At 45.1% G+C, this 20,467-nt stretch overlaps 1 protein-coding gene across 1 annotated transcript; it reads right to left on the reverse strand.

Annotated features, from left to right (window-relative positions):
• Positions 1 to 6,244: 6,244 nt before the first annotated feature.
• Positions 6,245 to 17,973, reverse strand: BNIP1 (BCL2 interacting protein 1). Its single transcript, XM_004371187.2, has 6 exons — positions 17,795 to 17,973; positions 14,950 to 15,042; positions 12,426 to 12,517; positions 10,903 to 11,004; positions 10,006 to 10,124; positions 6,245 to 6,858 (listed from the first exon to the last, which is right to left on the reverse strand). Exons 1-6 carry the CDS (start codon positions 17,876 to 17,878, stop codon positions 6,662 to 6,664), a joined length of 687 nt encoding a protein of 228 aa, XP_004371244.1. The 5' UTR covers positions 17,879 to 17,973; the 3' UTR covers positions 6,245 to 6,661.
• Positions 17,974 to 20,467: the final 2,494 nt, after the last annotated feature.

Below are 20,467 nucleotides of genomic sequence, written 5' to 3' on the forward strand. Positions count from 1 at the left end.
GTTGGGGGCTGAAGGGAGGGGACTAACACCCATCCACTCCCCACCCAGAGGCTGCAGCCCCTCATTCCTGACAACACTGCTGAGACTCCTGCACTGTATCTCTTAGATTAGCCTGCAGCTATTTTTATTCTGCCTTTGCTCGGGGAAGAAACACTGCCTGAGCAAACCCTGGGACAGGGCCCCAGGGAAGACCAGGAAGGGCCCAGGAAGAAAACATTATTTTACTATCTTTTATTTTTTCCCTAGAAGCATCTCAAAATTTCCTCCAGCAGTAGACCCTTCTGTGTCTGTTTGGCCTCAGACATTCACCAACCTAATGCACTGAAGCCTTCTTTTCAGAACAATGTTGACAGATATGTATCTGTTGAAGCCACTACTCATCTGTCAGTTTGTAGCTTGCCTGTTGCTGTGATGCCATCAGTATTTCAAATACCAGCAAGGTCACATGGTGGACAGGTTTCAGTGGAGCTTCCAGACTAAGATGAACGAAGAAGAAAGGCCTGGTAATCTACTTCCGAAAATCAGCCAATGAAAACCGTATGGATCACAGTAGAATATTGTCTGATACAGTGCTAGAAGATGAGCCCTAGGTTGGAAGGCAATCAGAATACACAGGGGCTGCAACAGTGTACTTGAGCACACCAATGATTGTGAAAATGGCACAGGACTAGGCAGTGTTGCGTTCCGTTGTACATGGGGTCACCATGAATCAGAGATGACTCAATGGTACCTAACAACATCTGTTTAAATGAAGTGAAGCTTCAAGTTTTCAAGATGTGCTAGGTGAAGGGAAAAGGGACCCAGGAAAGGGAAAATAGGACAGGCATTTGACAATTTATCAGAATGTATGTTTGGGGACCAGAGGGTCACCAGCCACAGCTACACACAGGGATCTCTGTAGAAATGCTCAGGACACCTCTATGGATATCACTGCCAGCCACAAGGCTTTTTAACTGGGGGCCTGCCTCTGAGGCTCAACCTTATTATGTCTAAAAAAAAATGGAGGCCACAGTTCAGTGACATTTCCTCAGCCTACCCGGGTTCAGGACATCCTCTCACCTGGAATGTCTCAACCACTCTTTCCTGAATCTCGTGCCTCCTTCAGCCTCTTTTGATTTCAGTCACCCGCAGGAATTTACTGAGAAGTATCATGAGCTAGGTACTGGGCTAGGTGCTGGGGATGGCCCAGACAGAGATGCCACCTCAGAGTTCCTTACGGTGAAGTGGGGGACAGACACTCAACTACCTACTGAATGAATTATAAAACTGCAGCCGTGGCAAGTGCCAAAAAGGAAAGAGACCGTGTAGTGGGATGACCTTCCCCAGTCTGGGAGGTCAGGGGAAGTGTCCCTGCAAACGTGACCTTGGGCTGAGAGCGGAAGGATAAGTTCTCATAATTGAGGTGAGGTGTGGAGGCCCTGGGTGGTGCGCACAATTAAAATGCTCAGCTGCTAACCAAAAGACTGGAGGTTTGAGTCCACCTACAGGTACCTCAAAAGAAAGCCCTGGCAATCTGCTTCGAAAAAATGAGCCATTGAAAACCCTATGGAGCACAGTTCTACTCTGACACACGTGGAATCGCCATGAGTCAGAATCGATGGCAGCTGGTATGGTAGGTAAAGTGTGTGCACTGGGGGAGCACAGTCCTTAGAGGATGTGGCGTGGGCGGGGGGTCAGTAGTGAGGAGAAGGGTGAGTGTGGGGCTGGAGTGCAGTGGGCAGGGAAGAGCGTGGTGTGAGAGGAGGCAAATGGGAGACCACCAGAGCCTTGGAGCCGTACCGAATTAAGAACAAGTAGAGTCTTTGGAGTACTTCCAGCAGGGCCTGGCATGATGGGATTTGCACTTTAAATGATCACTAGATGCTATGTGGCAACTAGCTTAGAGGGGACTGAAAAGCAATTTAGAGAGACCAGGAAGAAGGCTATTGTAGTCATCCAGGAAAGGTAGGATGGTGGCTCGGACTGGGATGGGGGCAGAGGAGAGAAATCAGTGGACTTGAGAGGTTTTTAGGTCAGAAGCATAGGCCTGGTGGTAGAGTGTGGACCTGAGCGGTTGGCATAGGGGAGAGGAAGGTGTCAGGGACAACTGCTGTATGGCAGATGCTACTGGAGGTGTGTCAGGGAAGCCTGGAGAAGGACCAGGCTCTGGGAGGCAGAAATGATGAACATGCTGAGGTTGAGGAGCCTCAGAGACATACCAGTGGAGGGGAGATAGAGACCTGGAGCTCACCTGAGTAGTCTACATGGGAGATACAACTTGAAATTACCGATGATCATCCTGTGGATGGTAATTAAAGCTGTGGTCATGGATGACCCTGCCTTTGAGAGAGGGTGGGAACAAGATCTAAGCCAGCATTTAAGGCTGAAGAGAAATGAACGAAGAAGACTGAGATGGAGTTGCCAGAGAACTAACAAGAAACCAAGAGAGTGTGGTATCAAGAAGCCAGGGAGTGTTTATGGGAAGAACTAATGTTCAACAGGTCAACGACTCCTGAGGAAGGTAAGGTGGGGGGTGAATGCCCTTCACATTGGCAGCCTGAAGGTAACTGATGACCTTCGCAAGCCTTGTTTATGGGTACAGTGATGGTAGCAGAAGCCAGACTGAAGTGGATGGGGAGTGGGAGATGAGGAAACGGAGACTTCTGGCAGCCCTATCCTCCGAGGAGTTTGGTGGTGAAGGCGAGAAAAGACAGAGCAGTGGCTCGGGGGCAAGCAAGGTCTTCTGGGTCTCTGTCCACACCCCTTGTGGCACCTGGTTGGCAGGTACTACTCTCATTTTGTCCTTAAGGCCAGGGGGGTCTCCTGCTTATGAGTCCTCAGGTGTCTAAAACATAGCAGGACCTCAACAAATATTAGACGCTTTTGATCATGAGAATGACAATGACAATGAAGGTGATGACGAAAAATAAGGATTTTTGAAGATCAGAAAGTTTCCTTCCTTAGAGATTAAAAGCACAGCTAGACGCCCCAGCAAGTACCCCTAGTAGAAGTGCTTCCTATGTCTCTGGTTGACCCCTCTCAGTCTCCTTTGCATTTCTTGTCTCTCTTTCTTTCTTTTCTAGCTACACTCAAATTCCTTGGTGATCTCAACTCTGACGTTAAACTCCATCCATGTGCCAGACTTCCACATTTTTAGCTCCAGCCCCAACCGCTCTCCCAAACTCCAGACTTACCTGCCTACCTGTCATCTGGACTATGATGTCTAATAGGCATCTCAAACCCAATGTGTCCAGAACCAAACTCCTGGTCTTCCTCTCCCTCCTTCCGTTGCTGAGACCAAAAACCTCATGGGTTTTTGCTCAGGAATGACATTCATTTCTTCAGGACACCCTAGCCTGTTGCTTCTACATATATCCAGAATACGCCCACTTCTCACCACCTCCACTGCAACCAGGGTGTACAAGCCACTACCATCTGCCACCTGCATGACTGCAGTCGTCCTCCTAGCTGGTCTCCTTGCTTTGCTCTGCTCTACACATATCAGGTCACTCCTCTGACCAAAAGGAGCCCTGGTGGCGCAGTGGTTAATTGCAACCAACAGGTCGGCAGTTTGAACCCACCAAGTGTTCTGCAGGAGAAAAGATATAGCAATCTGCTTCCATAAGGATTTACAGCCTTGCAAACCCAATGGGGCAGTTCTACTCTGTCCTGTAGGGTCACTATGAGTTGGAATCAACTTGACAGCAATGGGTTGGGTTTGGTTTGGCCTCTGCCCAATACCTTCACATAGCTCCGTTTCCTTCAGAGAAAAAAGCCAAATCCTTCCAGTGACTTACAAGTCCTTTTATGATTTTGTTCCCCACTCTCTGACCTCCTGCGTTACCTCCCACACCCATACTCTGCTCCAGCCACCTCTCTGGCTTCCTTGCTTTTCCTCCAATATGCCAGTCATGCTCCCACCTTAGGCCTTGGCTCTAACTGTTCCTTCTACCTGGAACCCTCTTCCCACAGCTGTCCACATGGCTGACCCCCTCCCTGCAAGTCTGTGCTCAGATCTTACCTCCTCAGTGAGATAAGCCCTGACTACCCTACTTAATATTGCAAAGCTGCCCCTACTCCCACATTCCAGATTGACACTGCCCTGCTGTTTTTTTCCCATAGCACTTATTTTCTAACATAATGAATAACTTAGTATGTTCGTTGTTTATCACCTGCCCCCACCCCCCATATACTTGTAAGCTCCATGACAGGGTATCTTCCTGTTTTGTTCACTGTTGTATCCCCAAAACAGTGCCTGGCATATAGAAGGTGCTTACCACCACTGCTGTCAATTCCAACTCATGGCGACTCTGTATGTTACAGGGTAGAATTGCTCCATAGGATTTTCATGGCTGTAATGTTTATGGGAGCAGATCGCCAGGCCTTTCTTCTGCAGTGCTGCTGGGTGGGTCCAAATTGCCAACCTTTAGGTTAGTAGTTGAACGCAAACTGTTTGCACCACCCAGAAGTTGCTTAGTAAATACTGAGTAAAAGAATTCACTACAATAATACTTACTGAATGAATCTTTTGACAGCTGCTTTGAACTTCTGATTCCTTGACTGTCAGATAATCAGGATGTAAAATACACACTTGCCTTTCTATTTAACAGTGAAAATTAAGGTCATTTATGGAATGTCTTCCCTAAACAAGATATAGGTAAGCTTGTACATTTATGTTTTTTTTTTTTTCAATATGGTATCTTAAAAACCCCAAAATACATAAAAGCATTTCAGATGGCCTGATGGACATAATCATACATACAGCAAGACCACAGAGCGAATGTGAACACTGCCCTCTCATGGTTGAATGTGATGGTGGCTGCTGCCTGTGAAACAGGCCGGGTCAGGGAAGTCTTTGAACCCTTGTGGCTGTTTGGGGTTGAAGGATATAATGTTATCCAAGACATTTCAAAAAGGACTAAATTCAACCCTGTTTTCAGAAGGAGGAATAAAGTGTCAAAGGGAGAATTTTCAGGGAGTAGAGCCCACAATTTTCCATACTGCGAGAAGGATGTTGACAATTAGCAGAAAGTAGTAAAGAAAAATGTGAAGACAGGAAAATCCTAACTTGATAACATCCATCTGTTGTACTTACAGCTGGAAGCGGAGTGGGTATGTCCCATCTGTGCTTTATTCACGGCTTTAGTGATTATAAATAAGACACATAAGTGCACAATTTGCACTGGTCTGAATGTCTTCCAGGGCCAGGAATTTAGGATGATATATATTTATTTTATATATATATGTACATTACATATATATTTGCAAGTATACTTTTGATCTGTCGCTTCATCACTGAGGCCTTAACTGTTGACTCTGTCTCTTCTGCTCAAATAGATCTGACAGAACTTTTGCAGCCTGGCCCAGCTTTCCCTGGAGCCCCTTGGGCTGTTGGGAGCCTCAGGGCCCATAGCCCTGGGTGGGCAGCACATGGGAGGCCAACAGTCAGTCAGAAGGGAGCTCCACACGCAACTATACACGCATTCTCATTTACTTCTCAAACTGACTCTACGAGTGTCTACATGGACTTTGACCCCCATTTTACAGATGAGGGGAAGTGAGGCTTAGTTAGGTAAGGTAACTCGCCCAAGGTCATGTGGTCAGTTAGCAGTAGAGTCAAGATTCAAAACCAAGTTTCTGAACCAAGGCTCAAAGTCCATGTTCTTTCCACCTTTCCCTCGGCCTCCACATTCGCCCTCCCACGTCCTCTCGGGCTATAAATAGTGGGAGAGGCTGGGATTTCAAGCATGAGGTCAGCCAGGCCTACAGCACAAGGAGATACCAACACCTCCAGGCCCGGCCTCGCCTGGGCTACCCCCCTGGCCTCAACAGAACTCAGGCCCAGACACGCCTCCACTTCTCACTTGCTTCTCTCTCCTTGGTTATATTTAGCTTTGGACCGCAAAGATAAAGGTGTGAGCCAGCCACTTAGTCACCGCACACCCCAGACCTGGCCACGCTGCTGTGCGTGGAAAGAGAAGCACGTCTGCCTCAGCCTTTTCAAAGGTTGGTGTGAGCCCCTCAATGGTGGCTATTTGCACTCTTCTGGATAGTCTGTGGGCTCTTGCTTCCGTTGCTCCTTGAGGGAGGAGCCACGTCTCGTTCCCAACATGTCTGGAATGTTCAGCAGCATCTATAATACTCTGCATGTGGCAGTTGCTTAATCATTCTTTGTAGAAAGAATAAATAATAATCTAAGCCATGCCCTAAAAATCTAGACATCAAAAAAAGATTCCCAGAGGGACACCTTTTAAAACCAAAGGTATTTCATTCTAGTAAATACAATCAAGTTTATTCAAGGAATGGACGTAAGTGTTCATCATCCTCTCCACTCTTCTCTCTTCCCTCCACCAGACCTGGCATTGAGGGCCACATGGGAGGGGGAGGAGAGGCTGGACTCTAAGTGCCATATGCAGCGGCCAGCCAGAGCGTGCAAGGCTCAGGTGCTCAGAGCCCCTGTCCCTGTGGGCACCCCGATGACAGTCCTCCTCCCACTACTCAACTCGCACTCTACATGCCGGCCTCCTGCAGGAACCTGGGAGCTGTGCTTCCATCCCACCTGCTCAGCCACTGCAGCAAACTGGGGACCATGGCTCGGTGTGGCATCCTGGGCTAGAGCTCAGGAGTGTGGATGGATCCTGAAACAGGAGCTCAAAGGGGCAAACCTGGGGGCTCTCACATCTTACAAGAATGGAAAGAGCCGCTTCTTCAGGATGTAGAGGACGGTAGCAAGGAAGAGGGCCAGAGCAAGGAAAATGAGGAGCTTGTCTGTCAGCTCCCGGCGGTTGTATTTTGTGATGAGCTTCCGTCCCAGCTGGATGGTCCCCGACATGGACTTAAACTCTTCATTTGCATCCAGGATAGTTCGTGAAGAATTGACTGAAACAAAAGAGGGAAGGAGCCTGACTCAGAGACCATACAGTGCAAAATCCAAAGACCTTGCTGGGCAGGCTGGGTGGCCGACACAGAACTCTGCAGCTGAAGCAGGTTCCTCTGAGCCAGGATAAAAGAACGTGCGTGAATGAGATGAGAGAAGAGAACAAGGGCATAACAAGGACAGACACTGCCCTAGATCCCAGCCAGCCCAAAGAATGATGTGGATTGTTTACATACGATGTCACAAGGCCATAACTAGCAGTCCTTGGACATGGGCATCACCAGGGAAACAGACAGAAGGAAGGGGCTCCTCTCCTCACCACCAGCCTGAGCCCCTGAAGCAGCGAGGTGCTGCTGAGGAGAAGTATCACCAGGCACAGAAACTAGCCCAGGTGATCATAGGAGTGAGGCTGGACAGGTACCGTGAGGTGCACACCGGGACAGAAGCCAGGAGGCAACCAGGACTTTCCATCTGTGGGGCTCGCCCTGCCAGGAAGCCTGGTGGTCAGATCTACCCCTTGCATGATCATGAGAGGACAAGGCGGGGCTGGGCCCCACCACAGGCCCTCACATATACCACTCCTTCAGTCCTGAGACTCTGGCAGTAGCTCTAAAGCTGTGGGCACCTGTGATCTGGTTACTCTTTGAAAAATATAGGAGGCACGTGTCCTTTTAAGGGCTCACTGTGCCCAGCAGTCAAATTAACTTGTGACTAAGGAATCTGAGCTCAACACTGGGGGAAGAAGCTTTACCTGGCAAGATCCTCCTAGAAAGCTTAATAAGGCATCAGAACATCCATTTAGTGAAATATGTGGGTAAGTGAAAAGGCAAGGAAGGTAAAAAGGAGTCTATGTGAAACATTTCCATTTATGTAAGAAAGAGGAGGGTACAGAATGTTTAATTTGCTCATATTATACACGCTTGGAGGATCTCAGAAGGATATAAGAGAAACTGGTAACAGTGGTGCCTCTGAGGAGTGGAACTGGAAGACTGGGCGCCAGGGGGTCTGGGGTCAAAGGGAGACTCGTCTTTTATGGATCCCCTTTTGCACCATCTAGAGCTGTGCTGACCAGTATGGGAGCTACTCCTGAACACATGAAATGCAACTCATCCAAACTGAGATGTCTGCAAGTATAAAATACACACGAGATTTCAAAGACTTAATACAAAAAAAAAAAAACCTCAGTAATTGTGAATATTAATTGCATAGTAATGCTTTGTATATATTGAGTTAAATATTAAAATTAATTTCACTTGTTTCTTTTTTACTTTTTTTAATGCGCCTACTAAAAAATTTTAAATTACATACGTGGTTCACATTATATTTTTCTTAGACAGTGACTGTTGTAGGGTTCTTCTTTTCCCTAACCATGTACACATATTAGCTTTCCACAAAATTAAAAGTCAACATGTAAATAAAAGAAATTACCAGAGGAAACAGAGCAGCATTTTGAAAAAGGCAGATGAGGGAGAAAAACAAACACAATAGAAATCCCTCTCAGCCTTCTTCTTCCATGCCTGCACTGCCATTTCAGAAACAGTTATTAAGTACTAGCCTAATAAGCTTTCCTTTTAAAAACTTTTTTATTACGGAGAATTTTAAGCCCTCACAAAAGTAGACAGAATAGTATCATGAAATGCCATATACCCATCGCCCAAACCCAAGAACCACCAACCCCCAGCAATCCTGTCCCATCCTCACTCCCATCCAGTCGTCCCCTCCACCCCCCACCCCCCACACACGTCCCTATGACTCTGAAGCAAGTTCCAGACATCATATCCCTAATGGGCTTTTAAATCAAGCTGAACTGGTGAACCATAAGGAAAGGATTAAGAACTGTGTTCTTCTCTTTCTTCAGTAGATGTCTCTTCTACAAGATGTACCCCAAGAACAACCGCCAGCCTGGGGACTCTCTTATGCCCCAGAAACCATCAGCATTTGTGTTTCCTTCACACCGCTTAAATACATTCTCTGTTCCTCATATATGTGTGTGGGGAGCAGGAAGGACGAAGTGTCCTGTCACCACACCAGAACGCAAAAGCCCATGACTCAGGGGCCGAGTGGTCGTCTCTCTTTCTCCAAGGCCTCTCCCAAGGCTCAGGCGTGCCCACAGCGCACAGAGAGGAACTGCCAGGCTGCTTCTGAGCTATGTTCTCAGATATGTTTCAAACCCATGGCCTGACCCTGGGGCAAGCTGCTTGCTTTCCTCCTGTTCCTGCCTATTCATATGGTGCATGGAAAAAACACAGTGGTGCACAATGATAGATCATTTTTGCAGGGGACAATGGTATTGCTTGGTTCTTTAAAGAGTCCCTTATCTTTTAGAGAAATACTGAAGTATTTATTACTGATGTCCGAGATTTGCTTCAGATTAATCCAGATAGGGGACAGGGTAAGGGTAGAGTTGAAACAAGATGGGCCATGAGCTAACAATTGCTGAAGCTGGGTGGTGGGTTCCTGATACCACGACCTCTACTTTAGTATGTGTGTGAAATCTTCCAGGGGTGTCTGAAGGAGTAAACTCTTTTTCTGCTTTCCTAATACTGAAGGACCCTGGAGAAAGCAGATACTCTTCTGCATTACAAGAGACACTATGAGAAAGCTACTGGGGAGAAACAGATGGTCTCAAACAGCCTCTTCTGTAGCCTCTGACTGTATCTTTTAAAAGAAACAGTAAAAATGACACTTGAGAGTATAGTTCTAAGCTGAGGTCCTGGCAGTCTTGCTGGCGGCTGACACACCACACTTCTCTTGGAGCAATAATTTCCAAACCTGCCTGACTTAAATGTCCCCAGAACCCTAACTAAAAACCAGTTCCCAGGCTGCTCCCCAAGCCCTGGACACCAGCTTGCCATGAGAGCGCCTGCGGATCTCAGCTTTTCACCAGAGCCCCTGGGAATGCTTCCGCTGGGGAAACCTTGATGGGACAGGGTGGGAGGGGGGAGGTTTCTAGTTCAACTACAGTAACAGCAGCATATCCCTACTTTGGGTAAGACCAGGCTGTCAAGTCATCTCACGAGTGAGAAGCCACACAATTCAGTGAGCTCTGGGTGAGCAGCAGGGAGGAACCCGCAGTGGCAGTACTGGCGCAGAGCCTTTTTTTGCAGCCAGTGCTCTGGGAGAAGGTTCCTACTCAGATCCAGCCTTACCTAGAGTCTGCATGGCTTCCTCGCTCTGCTGGACCTGCTGGGACATCATCCTGCTGATCCCCATGAGGCTCTCTGTGATGGTGCTGGATGTCTGGGCCAGGCTCTCTTTGGTGGTTTTCCTAGAAATCCGGTGCAGGGGGAGAAAGCATGTCAACAAAAGCCAGGCTGCAAGAAAACCCTACATTCAAGTGAGATGCCACTTTTTACCTATCGAATTGGTACAGATTTTGTAAATGACCATAGTGCTGGCATGGGTGTGCCCAAACCACACTCTTGTAGACTAGGAAGAATGTAAACTGGAATGTAACTGGGAAGCAACTTGGCAATACGTATTAGCAGCCTTAGAAATGTTCATGTCTTGGACTCAGTAATCCTCTCCCTGGGAATCTCTCCAAAGGAAATACTCAAAATGTGGACAAGGCCTTACGTTCTAAGATGTGCCCTGGTGTACTGTTTATAATACCAAAAAACTAGAAATATAAACACACACAAATAGGGAATTGGTTAATACAATGGTTAATACAATTGGTTAATATTATGTGCTGTTAAAATTATGTTTAAAGAGTTTCTTTAAAAATGGGCAAGTGAAGAAGAGCAGGGTACTACATTGTATGTATGGTATGATTTTATTTTGAAGAAAAAATAATGGGAGAAGGCAATCTACAAAATGTTCATGAGTAATACGACTATGGCTTATTTTCATTTTGTGATTCACACTTTATCAATTTACTACAAATAAGCATGCATTTCTTTCATACTTTTAAAATGAAGTTATATAATAAAATTAAATATCCATCTTATGGTAAAAACAAGGGGGTTTTCCTACAGTGGGTTTTACACCTTGCCAGCTGCTATCTATGCCACTATGAGAGCCCAGAAAGACAAAAGGAGAGGTACCTCTGCCTTAAGAGCTCTCCTCCCTGGAGAAGCTCTGCTTTCTCTAGATTGTCGATGGCAATTTTGCAAGTGAGATTTGCTTTCCTCCATGAGGTCTGATTGCTGAAATCAGAGGATTAGACGTGAGTTTCTGCTGACTCCACCAGGCTGTCAGTTCGAACCACAGCAGTTCTTTCTGGCAAGGGAGGGATGGGGACAGCCACCAGGTCTAGCCCACAGAGTCCATCACCACCTGTGACTGCTTCCTCCTCTTGGTAGCCAACGACTGCTCTAGCTCAGGCCCCAGCACCTCTCGTCTGGACTAGTGTTTACAATTGGAGTACCCTCAGCACAGGGGAGCTGAAGTCATACAACATAAAATAATCACTAATGTACCACCTGCTTATCACACTGGTCACCACTCACACCCTCCCCCTGCCCCCAGCTTACACCAGCCTCTGCCATGCCCACATCTTTGTCAGCTCCTCCTGACTGTCGCGTGTTATAAACACAGCTGTGTCTGTGAAAATAATGCTGGAGGATTACTCAAATCAGAAGCAAAGCCAAAGCCAAATAAAGATCTGGCAGAGTGAGGCCAATTAACAAGGACAGAGAGAAAACCTACGAGGATAATGACATAGCAGAGGTTTCAGAAGAGAATGATCTTAATACCAAAGTTTTGGGAAAGTTAATGGAGCCTCAAATATTTTTACAACAACAACCGTCTTTAAGATTATAAGGCAAAAAGTTCAAATGTGAAGAGAAAGGTATTGTTTCATGCTAACAGACAATTTTGTTGGAAAAGTTACACCTCCCTCAAATCAATATCAAGCGTTAACATATACATAATCAAGGATTAGCATACAGCTGCAATTATAACTGAAATTTTGGTTAATACTAAAAAAAAAAAAAATCTGTTACCATCAAGTCAATTCCAACTCACAGCGACCCTATAGGACAGAGTAGAACTGCCCCATAGGGTTTCCAAGGAGTGGCTGGGGGATTTGAACTGCCAACCTTCTGGTTAGCAGCCAAGCTCTTAACCACTAACATAACATTAGGCTTATTTATACTTTTTTGTTTCATTTTTTAAGGTAAAGTCCTATTCCAAACTTTCTGAAATTTTGATCCATCTTAAGTAGATTCACTTCAGCGGACTTTTTCTGGTACCAATTAACCTCAGATAATTGCCATGAGTAGGAATCGACTTGACAACAACAGATTTGGTTTTTTTTTTGGTTTTGGTATTACCAAAGCAGAGGCTGACTTGAAGACAGCTAACAACAACAATTACAAACGCAATCATTTTTTTGTTTGTTCTAAAAATATAAAATAACAGTATAATGTTACAAACTATACACACCTGCCTGTACACCCCCTGCCTGTCCCATTTGAAAATTACTGACCTGGAGAGAACATTTGGCCTGTGTGTATAATGACACAATGAAGTCATGACTAAACCAGGCTTATGAGGCAAACTTATACACTTGCCTCACAGAGAATCACTGACCCAGGTTGCCAGCAGGAAGCCCAGCCCCACCTACCTGAGCATCTGCTTCTGGTGATTCTCCACTTCCTGGAGCAGAGCTTGTTTCTCTGACTCTTTGTCTTGCTCTTTAGCTGACTGCTCAAGCTCCTTTGGGGGAAAATAGCTCTCTATTAAAATGACTTTGAAAGTTAATACAAAAACAGAAAAGCACTTTTGTTTCTGGCCAGGTCACACAACAGCACTTGAAAACACTTAGGAACACCAGGTAACGTATAACAAACATCCTGTAAGTATATAGCTGAGTTTGCAAGTTTGAGAACCACACACACAAAGACACACAGCTTATTAGGTCCTCACTAGGGGTCAGGGATACACGGGTGGTGCTCAAAGAGCTGACATTATGGGGTGGGAGGAGAAACTGATAAATATGTAAATGTATTGGTGAGGTAATTAAATTATTGAAGGAAATAAACACTGGGGGAACATGCAGACATTTGAACAGTGGAGAACTGAAGTCATACTGAGTTAAAGTAAGGTCTTATAGGAAACTGAATGAATCAGCTTTAAAAAGAAATGAATGCCCCCTGGACACCCTGCTAACTCAGAATTGAAACCACTCCTGAAGCCCACTTCTGAGGCAAAGATTAGATGGGCCTATAAAACAAACAATAACACACGCGAGGAATGCGCATCTTAGTTCAATCAAATATCTGAGACCATATGGGCAACTCCTGCCCGAAAGCAAGACAAGAAGGCAGGAAGGGACAGGAACTGGGTGAATGGACACAGGGAACCCTGGGTGAATGGACACAGGGATCCCAGGGTGAAAAGGGGGAGAGTGCTGTCACATTGTGGGGCCTGCAATCAATGTCACAAAACAATATGTGTATAAATTTTTGAATGAGAAACTAACTTGAGCTGTAAACTTTCATCTAAAGCACAATAAAATTAAAAAAGAAAGAAAGAAAGAAATGAATGTCCTTCAACAGAGAAGTGGTTAAACAAATTAGGGTGCATCTATATAATGGAATACTGTGCAACTATAAAAAAAAGAAGAGGAAGCTCTCTAGCACTGATATGGAAAGATTTCCAATATACAAGGTTAAAAAAGGCAATGTTTTAATATGCTATCTGTTATATAAGAATGGGGGAAGAAATAAAATATATTTGTCTTTTTTAGTATCAGAATAGAAGAAGTCTGGAAAGATACATAAGAAACAACTAAAAGTGGTTACCCATTTGGGAAAGGGGAACAGAGCACATACAGGGAATAAACACACACACCATATAAACCATGTGAAAGTAACACCCCCTCAAAAACAGAAAACCACATTTATTAAATCAGTGCTGGGGATGGTGGCAGAAAGAGATCAGCTGGCTATAGGGGCATTATGGGAATTCTGAAGTTAACACCTATGGCAAAAAGTACATATGTTCAAAATTGCCCTTGAAAATTCCTGTTTCTCAGGGGTCCAACTGGCCAGCTTTTCTGCCAGCTTTGGAACAGACCACTCTGCTGGCCTGACATTTGGGGCCATGTTGGAGGAAAAGCACAAGTCTTTAAACCCCAGTACCACACACAGCAAGACCAGGTGCCCCGAGACACACTGAGGGATGGGCAGATCCACAGCACCCACGTCACCCTGGAGGAGGGCCCAGCAGCAGAAATACCTACACTCTTCCAACTGCTCCTTCTCCCTCTCTAGTGTCTTCTGAGGCAGCGCATAAAGCACAGCTGAGTTTAGGAGTGTTAAATGTGCATGTGACACAACTGGCGACTGCAGAAACAGAAAGGAAGAGGCTGGGCACAGTAATGGCATGAAGTTGGTGATGGATTGAGGGGAAACAAGTGAATGGGTTGGAGAGGGGGGTGAGTTGTGAGATGCTGTCAAGTCAGCCCCGAGTCATAGCAACCCTATGTACAATAGAAGGAAACACTGCCCAGTCCTGCGCCATCCTCACAATCGTTGTTACGCTTCAGCCAATTGTTGCAGTCAGTGTGTCAATCCATCTCGTTGAGGGTCTTCCTCTTATTAGCTGACCCTCTACCAAGCATGATGTCCTTCTCCAAGGACCAGTCCTTCCTGACAACATGTCCAAAGTATGTAAGATGAAGTCTCATCATTCTCACTTCTAAGGAGCATTCTGGCTGTACTTCTTCCAAAACTGATTTGTTCTTTCTTCTGGCAGTCCACGGTATATTCAATATTCTTTGCCAGCACCATAATTCAAAGGCATCAATTCGTCTTCGGTCTTCCTTATGCATTGTCCAGCTTTTGCACGTATATGAGGTGGAGAGAGTGGTAGAGAAGGGACAGGAGTTGAAGTGACCTCAGACTTTTCAAGTTGAAAAATTCCAAAGACACTGCTGCCCTGCATCCACCTGTTGACACAGCTGGAAGTGAGTTCCTCATCTTTACCTGGACAGCAGGTTAGTACAGAGTCGCCCTCATTGTCTAAAGGTTTACTACTCCAGCTACTACTGAAGACAGCTCTCAAGCATCTGCTGATGCAGAAGTTAGTCCCAGGACAGAGCCCCCTTCATTGTCACCAAGCATCTTGGTTCTGTAGCCACTCACCTGTATTCTGTGCCGTAACTGTTGAAACTTCTCTTTCACTTTAGTGTTCAGTTCACTAAGTGCACTTAATGGTCCTGAGCAATCGCGAATATCCTAAGAGACATTGAAGAGAAGAAGGGGCAATGAAAGGAAATTAAACCATCTGTAGAGAGAGAGAGTTGGCCTAGACCACAGCTAAGGTTGGCCTACTGACTGTCATTCATCCCAATCTTGTTTACCTCTGCAACACAAGCAAAACTATTATCATTTATATTTTTCTCATCCCACTTTAATTTTTAGTGGATAATATAAAAGCACACCAAGACATAAAACTCTGGCTTCATCTAATTATTAGTCCCTAAAGTTTAATAAAGTAGTCCTGGTGGCACAGTGGTTAAAGTGCTCAGTTGCTAACTGAAAAGTTAGGGGTTCAAGCCCACCAGCCACTCCACAGAAGAAAGATGTGGCAGTCTGCGTCCATAAAGATTACAGCCTTGGAAACCCTATGGGGCAGTTCTACTCTGTCTTGTAGGGTCGCTATGAGTCGGAATTAACTTGATGGCAACGGGTTTGTTTTTTTTTAAGTTTAACAGGAGTCCCTGGGTGGTACAAACAGCACAAACTTCTGAAAGATTAGCCATTGAAAACCCTATGGAGCACAGTTCCTCTCTGACACACATGGGGTTGCCATGAGTCAGAACTGACTGCACAGCAACTGGCTGGTTAAAGTTCAAGAAAACATCACCTGACCAGTATAAAAGGTTTAAAGCGGCTTGTACGTCCAATAAGAATGGACATCTCAAAGCGATATTGTAACTTTAGATCTTTCCAACTTGAAAAATCGTGATGCTTACATTTCTGTCATCATACAAGATTAAGTAACATGTTCAAACCACCTAGTATAAATCATAATGTTTATAGGCATATTTAGGGATTTATAATTTGTTTCTGGTCATTCAGAATTACTAGGGCCAGGTTTTAGAGTGGCTCTAGAACCAGACTATGTGGATCCAAATTCTGGCTGTAGCAATTTATTAGTTGTGTAACCTTGAGAAAGTTACTTAAATTCTCTGTCGCAGTATCCTGATTACCTATCTCAAAGACTACGTATGTTTGTAAAGCATTGAGCAGAGCAGCTGCAACACAGCAAATGGGCAATAAATCCAGCTATCATGAATCCTATTAGCAATTATGAGAACCCAAATGTTAGAGAATACAAAAAGGGGCCTAAGCAATTTAGATTGTATCAAAAGGTCATTTTATTTGCATGAACTCTAAATTAAATTTTCTAGAGTTGTTTCAGAAGTTTTGTGGCTTATACACAGGAGAAGTGAAGTTCAAGTGTTTGCATCAAGTTTCCTCACTTGTTCTTTGGCTTACTCGTTAAATCACACATCCTTGCACCATATGATAAACCACTAATTTAGTTTATTCTGCATCTGGTCTACCCGAGAAGTCCTACTTTCCGAACTTCACTTTTTGCCATAACTTATTACAAACTCTGAGTCTACATCTAACATTTAGTGATAGTTTGTTGAAGATAAAAATTATTTGCTTAAAACTAACGTTTATATGAGACCAGAAGAACTGGATGGTGCCCAGCTACCACTACTGGACACTTTGATCAAAGATTAAAAATCCTGGTCAAAAGTGGGAAAATGTAAAACAGATTTTCAAATTCTCATAGAATCCAAACTTTCTGGAGCCATGGAAGCTGGACGAAACCCTGAAACTACTGCCCTTAGATAATCTTTAAAACTTAAACCAAAAATATCTCCTAAAGTCTTCTTTAAACCAAATAACAGTTTAGCTTAATTAGTAAAGAATATCTGCCTTGAACACTGTGCTGTTTTAAGATCTATCTATATGGGATCAAACTGACAACAGCAACTTGAAAGATTAGATAGGGAACTTAGGGGGCAGTGAGTTTGTCAACCGGGGAAAGAACAATTTGGAAAAGGAGGGTGAGAATGGTTGCACAACTCAAAGAATGTAATCAATGTCACTGAACTGCACATGTAGAAAGTGTTGAATTTGGTATATGTTCTGCTGTGTATACTCTCAACAACAAAAATAAATTTAAAAAAATAAAAGAACTACAGTTTAAACTCTGGGTTTCCTTTCGCTAAACTTAGGGAACTACATTCCCAACTCTTGCCTTTGTCGACTGATTTACTGCATTACTGCCTCTAACCTTAAGTGGCAGTTCAAGAGCCTGATTATGGGTTAAGGCAAAGCACCTCAATTCCCTCATATATTAAAGAGACGGACCCTCTAAGGTCCTTTCCCCAGGCTGACTTCCCCTGTCCCGGTCTCAGTTTTGCCACTGTCTGTCTTCGGATCCAGGCCTTTGCGCTTTACTCGGTTTCATTTACCGTCCAGGTTACACTGATTTCACCCGGTGCCTCCGTGCCAGGTGGTGCCACGGTGCACCGGGCTGGCCGGCAGGGGGCGGAGCTAATGGCCTCTGGGACGATACCGGGGGAAAGCGGGGAGAGGGTGTGAAAGGCGAGGGCAAGCAGCCACTGGGCGGGGAATAAGGGGGTGACAGGTATGTTGTGAGGTGGTCAGGGACGGGGCAACAAGCGGAGGCCACAAAGGGGAGGCTGGGTAAGGGGCGGGCGATATGGGAGTGGCCCCGAAGGGGGCATGCCAACGGCACGCGTATGGAGAATCAAGGCCAACAGTTACCGGGACTGGACCAAAAGGGGACGACATTAGGGTACTCGGTCACAGGGCGAGGCCCACAGCCTCGAAAAATTGACCAACTGGGGACAGTTCAAGAGTGAGACCGCCGAGCGCCCAGGAGGCCGGCGGAGCTTGAGTTAAGGCAGCTGAAGCCCGGCAGAGGTCTGGGAATTAGTACCTGGATAAGCGCCTTCACCTCCAGATCGAATTTGACAATCTCTTGGTTACAGATCCGTACGTGGACATCTTGGGGAGCCGCCATGTTGGGGACGCCTACTACGGGCAGCGGCGGTGCCCAAAGTTCACACCCGTTTTCGCACCGCCTTGTTTCCCTTCCGGACCCGTCTTGCCGCAGCGCCCCCTTAAGACCGACATGAGCCCGGCATGGAAACCTCGAGCTCAGGCTCCTGAGAGTCGTTTCGGCAAGGTTTCCTAATAACTAGGACTTCCCCCGACCAGTGGGGAAAATCAGCCTCGCCTCTTGGTTTGACCCTTACAAAACCAGGCAGAAGAGAAGAGAAAAATCAAAAACGCCTAACAGTGGCTTTTCCCCATCTTCGGTGATCATTCTAATTACTTTTTTAATAGAAGTGGGGGAAGAATAACTGGAAGAAAAATATTAATTGGGATGTCTCTGGGAGGTGGAATTAACAATTTTTTTATATTTCTTTAAACTTTTTAACACTTCCTAGAGTGAGTATAAATTGTGGAGTAAAAGAAAATGGTAAACGTTTTTGTTTTTAATGTATGGAATTCAAGGCAAGTCGCTGGAGCACCTTCTGTCACTTCACCTCACTGTCCGAGGGGTCTTTCTAAAACCCAGAACTGATCGAGTCACCTCCTTGCTTACACCCCTTCCATAGCTCCGGGCGGTTCCCCTTTGTGTCGAATTGGATTTATTAGCTCTACCTCGCTGGAGTATTGATGGATTAAGTAAAATAATGTAAAAGCAGGCCCTCAACAGATGGTGGCTCTTTTATTTTTATTACTGAACAGTTAAAGATTCTTAGCTGGTCCTCAAGGCCATCGGCCACCTTTCTGGATTCCTCAAGCTCTTCCTGGATCTGTAGTCTTGGAATGTGTTGTTCCCTCTTCCTAGAGTGCCTTTCCCCATCCCCTGCCCCCCATCCCACCCAATTTTCTTCAGCTCACTTCAACAAGCATCAATTGTGAGGGTGTGAGTGCCTGTTTCTCTCTCTTAATCTTTACCACCACCCTTGAAATAGGTAATACTCTAGTGTTATGGATTGAATTGTGTCCCTTCAAAAAATATGTTCTAGTGCTAACCCGTGAATGTGACCTTGTTTGTAAATAGGGTCTCTGAAGATGTTATCCGTTAACATGAGGTCATACTGAAGTAGGGTGAATCCTAATGCAATATGATTGGTGTGTATTTATAAAAGAGAAGAAACACAGAGACAGATGAAGGGAAGAGGGCCATGTGACCACAGTTGTGTTGTAGCCGCATGCCAAGAAACATGGGGCTACCAGAAGCCAGGAGAAAGAACCCTGTCAAGTCAATTCTGATTCGTAGGACAGAGTAGAACTGCCCCATAGGGTTTCCAAGGAGCAGCTGGTGGATTTGAACTGCCAACCTTTTGGTTTGCAGCCTAACACTTAACCACTGCGCCACCAGGGCCCCAAACCCAGGAGAGACAAGAAAGAATCTTCCCCTAGAGCCTTCAGACAGATTTTGGCCCTGCTGACACCCTGAATTCAGACTCCTAGTCTCCAGAACTGTGACACAATAAATTTCTGTTCTTATAAGTTATCTGATTTGTGATTTATGGCAGCCCAAGGAAACAAATACACCCAGTTTTACAGATCAGGAGACGGACTAAGTAGATTTTAAAAACCTGCCCCAAGGTTACTCAACTTGAAAGTAGCAGAGCCTTACCTGAAATTCACATCTTCTCTCAAAACCCAAATGTGGTCCTTGGGTAGTGTTGTATAAGCTGGGCTATGTGACTTGCTTGCCCATCTGTGTTCCTGCAGCACTGGCACACCCCTCCCTTAAGGCGTTGTCACCCCCCTGCACCTAACAGGCAGGGTTATGCAAGCTTGGGCATCTGCCCCGGCTCAAATTCTGCTCTACTTGAATTTTGTTCTACAACTCACTTGAGGACTGTGTACCTCATTCTCATCAGAGCCTAACACCTACTTCACAGGGTTGGTTTGAGGATTAAATGATATAATACATGAAAAGCACCAAGTTCAATACCTGGCATATGGTAACAGCTCAATGTGCATTCGCTGCTATTAATATATTACTGACATTTTTTGAGCACTTCTTATGTGGCAGGCACTGTGTCCTAAGTGCTTTATGTGTTCATCTCATGTAACTCTCACAACCACCCTATGAGGTAGAACTATGCATTTTAAGATAGAGAAATAAGCACAGAGAAGAACAATGACTTGCCCAAGGCCACAAAACAAATGGAATTGCTAGGTCAGAAGATACATGCATTTAAAAATTCTGGTACCAAATTGCTCTCCATGGGAGTTATATCAATTTACACTCCCACAATGTGGTACAAATCCGTTTTCCCACCCATGGTCTCACCAACAGTGTGTGTTAACAGTTGGATTTTTGCCAGTCTGATTAGATGAAAAACGCCATCTTTTAATTTACATTTCTTATCATAAATGACACTGAGGATTTTTTCCTGTGTTTAAGAGCTATTTGGATTTACATTTTAGTTTGCTCATTTTTCATATCAGTTGCTAGGAGCTCTTTAAATATTGGGAGGATTAGCACTTAGAGATGAGTTGCAAGCTTTTTTCTGTCTATAGAATTTTGACTTGGCTTATGGTCACTATGAGTCAGAATGGACTCAACCACAATGGGTTT

This window comes from Trichechus manatus, unplaced genomic scaffold (genome assembly GCF_000243295.1).
Source record: "Trichechus manatus latirostris isolate Lorelei unplaced genomic scaffold, TriManLat1.0 scaffold00011, whole genome shotgun sequence".
Lineage (NCBI taxonomy): Eukaryota > Metazoa > Chordata > Mammalia > Sirenia > Trichechidae > Trichechus > Trichechus manatus.